Raw genomic sequence first — 7,885 nt, 5'->3', positions numbered from 1 at the left:
TGAGTGATCCCGCGTTGAAATCCCGGGACGAGAAGGGAAGGTTGTGGAAGAGTAGGATTATTTCGTGAGTTGGGGGGGGAGTTCGTTTTGGAGGAGAGGAGGATTTCAATATTGTGTGGGATTTTTGTTTTGTACTAGGTAGATGGAGATGAGGTTTTGGAAGTTGGTGAGAGGGGAATCTCTGTAAAAGTCCGTAGATATTGAGGGTTTAAATATAGGAATCAGAATGTGATGGGTCGAAAAGAGCATGAAATATTGGACTATTAGTTCTAGTGGTTCCAAATCACAAGAGTTCTAGGATCTACTTACCGTACACTTAACAAATTGTATCAAAATTATTATATTACTCCTTTACCTTTTTCAAATCCTTATTGTCGGGTATGTGGCGGGTTATGGTAAGTGTGAAGCTTCAAGACCCTTCAATAAGATTCATATTGATTTGCCTAGAGAACTAGAACTATGGGAACGGGGAACTATGTAATACGTGATCCTCCCTGTCGGGGCACTAGCGTCAACGCTAGCGGTTCATGTGATCAATATCCAGACACTTATTCATATATCTGGAAGATGTGTTGTAATATTCTGATAAATTTTAAACTATTTAAGATTATAATATAAATAATCATCTGTTTATTTATTTACTTGTATGCATTTTAATTTTGTACTCAAAATATTTTATAATTATTATTATTCTTTGTTAAAGTGAATTGTGACGCCTCACACCTCCGGGTCACGTGGCATGCCCCGTTTGTATTTAATCATAGGAAAACTCGCTACTCTTGTTCAAACGATGGCTACCCCAAGCCCCCCAAACCTCTCTAAAACACTTTCCGACAAGGCCAGCAACCTTCTCAATAAGGTCAACGATGCTCAATCCATCTTCAACCCAGTTACCCAACTCCTAGATACCTACCTAGGCTCTGAGGAAGTCCGCGCTCTCCCACCGAGTTCACGAAAACTCCTCACCTCCCTTTGCCTTGAGTTTAAGGCAACCATCGAACAGCATTTCGACGCCTTTGTTACTGGTCATCCCCCCCCTAGGGGAGCTACTACTCCGCCTGTCACCCTCCTTTCCCCTCCTTCCCCCCCGACTACCACTTACACAAATACACCCACAATATTTATAGACCCCAAGCCCTCCTACATTCAGAAAGCCTCTACTCCAACTATTGTCCTCACAAACAAGACTCCCTTCGATAACCGCTTATTCGTACAAATCAACCAAATATACCCAGCCCGAAGCGCTGGATCTTTTGCAATCCTCACAGCCCTAAAGAAAGTCCTCGGACCAAACGCCTCTCTCTTAAGGAAGGTCCAAGAGGTCAAAACAGGCTTCGCTCTCTGTACCAGCTCAACAGCCAATCTATTAGCCCTTGAAAAACAGAAAGCCATTATATCATCCGCAATCGGAGACTGCAAAATTGAGGCCCAAGAGAAATGGACCACTTACCGTCTAAACTACATCCCCAAGAAAGTCATCATCTTCAATGACCAATTCAAAATAAACTCCATTTTAGTTACAAAAGATACGATCTTCGACACTATAAAGGAATACTCTAGTCAAATGCTTACTCATACTATCCAATCCCAAACGAACCCCCTCACCTAATGAGTATTACTCAACATAGATAGTAAGCTTCAAGACAGGAGCAGAACCCACTCAAAAAGAACCTGAAGATTCTAAAGGCCCAACATCAGCACATCCCTTCTAGTACAAAAACCAAAGATCACTCAATGCAATCGTTGCTTTCAATGGCACAACGCAAGAACATGCCTCAAATCACAAATCTGCCGCCTATGCGGTTCGGGAAAGCATACAGAGAGCAATCATACTACCAGTTGTGGTACTGAACACGTATGCCCACCCAAATGCCTTCACTGCAACGGCCCCCACCCCGTAGATGACCCCAAATGCCCCCTTCGCCCATAAGGGAGAGAAAGGAAATCAAAATCAGAACGCCAGACAATCCGGAAGATATACCTCGAAAACAGAAACTCTGTTTGTGTAAAGGCTGGATGCTCAAAGCCATCATCCGATGCACAAATGGCCGACTCCCCTACCCCTCCCTCCCCCTCGGACCAACTTAGGCCAAGAACCCCCACCCGCCTATTCGGCTCCACTCACTCCACAACCCTCTTCAGCACCCGCTCCGCTAATCGATTTGCAACAATCGCCAACCCAACCCCTATCCCGTTTAATGAACTATAAACCGCTTACGATAACCCAAACCAATGTAGGTAAAGGAGGGATCTCACACGATCTTGTCCTCAATCTAGCAAATATGGATCAAATTGATATCATCACGATCCAGGAGCCATATATATACAAAGATACCTCAAGAAAAATCACCAAAACTCACCCCTCCTACGAAATCTTCACTCCATTAGACGATTGGAAGGAAAACCCTCGTGTCCTCACCTATATCAGAAAAGAAATAGGAATTCAGATCAACCAGATCAGACCGATAATCTCCAGAGATCTAATATTTATACAATTAATATCTACAAATAATACAATATTTACCATTATAAATATTTACAACGCTCCAACACAATGCACAGATAGCAATCAAGCTATCAAGGCACTCTTTGAACTCCAAAACTTCCCAAACAACGCTATCCTACTAGGCGACTTCAACCTCCACCACCCCAACTGGAATCCCCTCCATCCATCCCCTTCAACGCTAGCCGAACCCTTTGTAGAATGGTCAAACTCCCGGAATCTACACCTCATCTCCCCAATCGGAACTCCTACTCACTCAAAGGGAAACGTCTTGGACCTCACCTTTCTCTCAGGGCCCTATACAGCGTATACTGCCCTCGCTAAACAACTAGAGTGCACCTCAGATCACAGCACCCTAAAAACCTACCTTCACTGGAATTACCGAAGCCAAAAGCCTGCAAAGAAACTCAAGCTAAATACATTGAATGAAACACTCTTTAAAGACCTACTAGAAACTAATCTCACCAATATTGCAGTTATCCCCAGAACACCCTCTCTAAGAGACCTAGATCAAGCCGCATTATCCCTTACACAAGCCCTTACAAAAGCCTATATAGGATCTGCAAGAAGATCCATAAACAAGCTCCTTCAATAATCTTGATGAAATAAGGATTATATAAAGACTATGTATAAATATAGAATCATCAATACACCTACATCCAAACACTCTCTTCGGAAAACAGTCCGAAAAGCAAAACACACCTTCTATATTACGAAAGTGGATAAAGTAGAAGATATAAATGATGTATATCGAATAACCAAATAGCATCAATCCATAGGAATATACTGTACCCCTTTTTTAGCAGATCTATCAAAACAAACCATTGCAAATACTATCGAAGAGAAAAGGGAAACCTTCGCCAACAACCTATTGACAAACCTAGCCGAGGTTGACGACATCCCGTTCGATACCCCTACAGCCTCAAGCAGATCTATTACCTTCCCTGATATAGCTATACAAGATATAGAGCTGGCTATTTTAAAAGCAGGGAACACAGCACCTGATGCAGACGAAATCCCAACAAAAATCCTACAAATCGTATGGCTACAGATAAAAGAAGTAACCCTATCCCTTTTCAAAGGCTGTCTACACCTAGGGACACCACCCAAAAATGCTTCCGATTAGCTACCATCGTAATCATCCCTAAACCCAACAAGTCAGATTATACCAACCCAAGATCATACCGACCAATTGCCTTGCTCTCGGTCCTAGGCAAAGGCCTCGAAAGACTCATTGCGAAGAAGGTATCATGGCTTGCTCTAAACTACCAAGTCCTAGCGAACCAGCAGCTCGGAGCTCTACCCTTGCGATCCTCAGTGGACCTCACCACTTGCGTTACACATGACATTGAGACATCCTTAAAACAAGGGTTAAAGACCACCCTGCTCACAATGGATGTAAAAGGTGCTTTTGACGCAGTGCTACCAGGAAGACTAGTGAATCGCCTTCGGGAACAAGGATGGCCAAACAACCTGGTTAGATAGGTTCAGTCCTTCGCCACTAATCGATCCATCAAGATCCGACTAGACGGCGAGACTGGCCCGGAAACAAAGCTAGAATGCGGTCTTCCTCAAGGTTCACCGATCTCCCCGATCCTGTTCATGCTCTACATCGCGCCTCTCTTCTGGATGGGCAAACCACAAAGCAGATTCGGATATGCAGACGATATCGCGATACTAGCGACATCAAACTCACTACAGACAAACTGCGATTCTCTAAAAATAGATATGCAAGAAACTCTCGAATAAGGAAAAACCAAAGGTATCACTTTTGACCCCAAGAAATCTGAGCTTATACACTTTTATAAAGGACACCGAATACTAACGGATACCCCTGCAATATACACCGGATCTATGAATATAGAGGTCAAACCTAGTCCGCTCAAATGGCTCGGAGTCCACTTCGATAGGAAACTATACTTCAAACCACATGTCCAGATCCTCGCAGCCAAAGCCCTCAAGGGAGCCAATGCACTGAGATCCCTTAGCAATACACATCGAGGGATACCCCCATATTTCACCAGGAAAATAGCTGAAGCCTACATACTCAAAAAGTGCTATTTCGCCTCGGAAACGTGGTGGCTAGGCCGAACCAGAACAAAGAAGAATGCCCTAAACAACCTGATCTCGATCTCAAATGTAGTGGACAGCCATCTAAGCTTATTCAACAAAGTAATAATCATTTGTACAAAGGCAATCCTCCCAATATACAAAACTACAAACACAGCAGTACTCTACGAGGAAGCCAAACTCAGATCATCCGAGATCAAGCTAAACCTGATTTCACAATTATATGCGGTACGAACCATCAGACTAGACCTTTACCATCCTCTCAGGATCAAAGCAGAGAACATAACCAAAGCCAGAGAATATAACTGCACCCCAAATACAAGATTCGCAAGGCTCATCATAGCATTACCAGAGACTGAACATATAAACCCCTTGGCCTTCTCATTCTGGGAAATCAAAGAGTCAAGGGCAAAGGCCAAGGCCCGCATCAATAGTCCGATGAGCAGAACAAAGGCACAAGCAACCGAAGACTTCAAAGCCTTCCACACCAAGATCCCAAGAAGCGATATACAAATCTTCTCGGATGACTCAAAAAGTGAAAGCAAGAATGGCGCAACTGGGGGCGGATTCGTAATCTCACAATTCGATATTCAGATAGTATACCATTCTTTCTTATTAGGCACAAATGCAGAAGTGTTCGATGCAGAAGCTACAGCCGCAGTAGCAGGGGCAGCAAAAGCCCTCACTCTAGCATCAACCAAACTGGCCACAGATCTCTGGATCTTCTTAGACAACCACAAGGCTACTCTCCGATTAGGATCCCACTTCAATGATTCCTCACAGAGAGTCTTTGAAGACTTTCTGAAGCTCACACAAGCTTGGGCTGTTAGACCAAGGCTCCCATACACCTCCCCCGGGAAAATCCGCGTCCGATGGGTCCCAAGGCATCTGGATATCCCTGGCAACGAAATAGCTGACAAAGCTGCTAAGGAAGGAACAAAACTCCCTTTTCCCCTTAACCCAATCTATACACTAGCATCCCTAAAAAGAATAATCAGAACAAGGGCCAATAAAGCAGACGAACAATTATAGAATACAATCAGCCCACAATACTACAAAGATCTCCAATTCAATTACACTTCTAATACAAACACCCTCTCTCTGAAGAGAGCTACACTCCACCATATTCTCGCTATCAGATCACAGTATAGCGACTTCGCAATATACCATGAACACTTCAATCACACTATAGTCCACGTCCATTGCTTGTATGGTAAAAGGAAAACTCTATTACACTTTTTCTTTTGCAAAAAAGGAAAAGCCTTCAAAGCGCTTACAAAGAGCCCCCCCTCCGAAGCTATCCCCTGGCTTCTAAGAAATCCCACCGGTATAGCCAAACTAGCCGAATGGCTAGAATACACCAAGTTCTACACAAAAATCTGCCCGTGGCACACAGGTGCAAGATAAAAAAAAAAAAAAAACTTTCTTTTCTTTCATTGGAATTCAAACGGAGTTAATAGGTCTCTAAGGGTGCTTTTCCTTCCTCTTCTTTCCTCTCTTTCATCTTTCCCTTTTCTTTCATTAAAAAAAAAAAAAAAAACAAGTATGTATACTAACAACCAAAACAAGTACGAGGAGACAGGGAGAGAGATCAAGAGGTAGTGATCTAGTGGACGAGGATGACCACAATTACAACCCCAAAAGGCCTACCGGCCCAAACCCCCCCTGCGAAGGCAATCATGTAAACCCTGCCCTAGCCCCCTTTAAATTGTATAAAAATACTCCCCCTAGCTAGCTAGTAAACCACTCAGAGGCTTCTCCTCTGAGCGTCATTTGTCCAAAACTGGAATAGATGGCTAAGGTTATCACGCGCCAAGGCGCGTGGGCCTACGGCCTATGACGATAAACACAATCAATCAATCAATCAATCGCTACTCTTGTTTTCCTTCTTCTTTTCTCCTTAGCTTAGTATTTTCTAATACAAGATACTTTACCCAGTATTCTTGAGTGTGACATGAATGGTTCCTGCGTAGCACGTGCACAGGGCACTAGTGTTACGAGGTTTGCCGTCTAGATCACGTAGAAGTGCTCTAGGCTCTCGAGGTGGTTTATAACTAGGCGTCAAGCAGGGACTTAAAGTAATGACAATAATGCAATTCGTAACTAATAGTAGAGTATACTAAATGATTGATCTTGAGCACGAAGCTCTATACAAAGGAAATCCATCTTGATTATATAGACCATCGTGGCATGCGTCCCAGTGCTCCCAGTTGTCCCAGTTGTACTGGGACAGCTGAGCCTACTGGGATCCTCACATCACATGATGCTAATCACGTGATGTTAGGTATGTGAGATCCGTCGTAACAACTAGTCCTATTAGGACTAGATTGAGAAGCTCTCTGTAAGAGAGCTTCGCACTTCTGTAGAACTTAGAAGTGAGATTAACCTACTAGACCAATATTACCTCAGTTCTGCCCTATTAGCTTCCCACTATTCCCTGTGTGAGGTCATTCCTTTTAACATTCTTTATAATAAACAGGGAAATCTTTATAATATTAATTCAGTAGATTTTTTTAACACTTTTCGAATTCATGATATTTTATTTTTATATCTCTTAGATTTTAAATATAAAAAGTTAAAGTCAATGTATTTTGAAATCTATTCTATAATATAGAACCCAGCTGTTACGAGGTTTGCCGTCTAGATCACGTGGAAGTGCTCCAGGCTCTCGAGGTGGTTTATAACTAGGCGTCAAGCAGGGACTTAAGTAATGACAATAATGATATGCAATTCGTAACTAATAGTAGAGTATACTAAATGATTGATCTTGAGCACGAAGCTCTATACAAAGGAAATCCATCTTGATTATATAGACCTTCGTGTTCTAGCTGATCAGTAGGATCAGTATGGCTCAGTACTGAGCTTGCTGATCCTCACTGAGTCAGTCACATGATATTGGTAACACGTGAGCGTCTTCTTGTTACCCGGCGTAACACCAGCGTTTGTATATTAGAATCTTAGGGGTATAAAGATAAAAAATATTCAGTTCGGAGTGGGGGGGTTTAGAAGTTTAGTTCAGAGAGCAGGAGAGTAATTTAGTAATCTTCTATTCTCATAATGATCCAAGGATATTCAACAACTGAGTAAACCAGCAAACGCACTGCGAATATCTGTAACGATACTGTACTAGAGGCAGCGGCTGCCTAAGGTTTCGTTTGGTTGGTAGTTGTGGGTTAAGGCTTTATGTTGACCTCCTGGGATCTTGGCAGCATATGCATATAAGGAGCAAACAAAACTCAACTTTTAATTCATTCTTTCCTTTTTGGTATACTGTTTGTTTGCTTTCAATATTTTGATTTCAAAGCACTTTAA

General features: G+C 42.6%; 4 protein-coding genes across 4 annotated transcripts; 3 read left to right on the top strand and 1 right to left on the bottom strand.

The window, feature by feature from the left end:
* Window positions 1-790: 790 nt before the first annotated feature.
* SS1G_00708 (predicted protein) lies at window positions 791-1,609 on the top strand (the record flags this gene model as incomplete). The annotated part of the gene is made up of 1 exon (XM_001598569.1): window positions 791-1,609. One exon carries the CDS (start codon window positions 791-793, stop codon window positions 1,607-1,609), a length of 819 nt encoding a protein of 272 aa, XP_001598619.1.
* A 302-nt stretch (window positions 1,610-1,911) lies between these two features.
* Window positions 1,912-3,098, top strand: SS1G_00707 (hypothetical protein; the record flags this gene model as incomplete). Its single annotated transcript, XM_001598568.1, has 2 exons — window positions 1,912-1,999; window positions 2,239-3,098. The coding sequence occupies 2 exons, from the start codon at window positions 1,912-1,914 to the stop codon at window positions 3,096-3,098; spliced, it is 948 nt and encodes a 315-aa protein (XP_001598618.1).
* Window positions 3,099-3,544: 446 nt separating this feature from the next.
* SS1G_00706 (hypothetical protein) lies at window positions 3,545-3,988 on the top strand (the record flags this gene model as incomplete). Its single annotated transcript, XM_001598567.1, has 1 exon — window positions 3,545-3,988. One exon carries the CDS (start codon window positions 3,545-3,547, stop codon window positions 3,986-3,988), a length of 444 nt encoding a protein of 147 aa, XP_001598617.1.
* Window positions 3,989-5,163: 1,175 nt separating this feature from the next.
* SS1G_00705 (hypothetical protein) lies at window positions 5,164-6,254 on the bottom strand (the record flags this gene model as incomplete). Its single annotated transcript, XM_001598566.1, has 3 exons — window positions 5,164-5,374; window positions 5,666-5,684; window positions 6,224-6,254. The coding sequence occupies 3 exons, from the start codon at window positions 6,252-6,254 to the stop codon at window positions 5,164-5,166; spliced, it is 261 nt and encodes an 86-aa protein (XP_001598616.1).
* Window positions 6,255-7,885: the final 1,631 nt, after the last annotated feature.

Source organism: Sclerotinia sclerotiorum, genomic scaffold (assembly GCF_000146945.2).
Source record: "Sclerotinia sclerotiorum 1980 UF-70 scaffold_1 genomic scaffold, whole genome shotgun sequence".
Lineage (NCBI taxonomy): Eukaryota > Fungi > Ascomycota > Leotiomycetes > Helotiales > Sclerotiniaceae > Sclerotinia > Sclerotinia sclerotiorum.
Note: the sequence above shows the minus strand (reverse complement) of the source record. Positions and strands in the feature narration are given on the sequence as shown.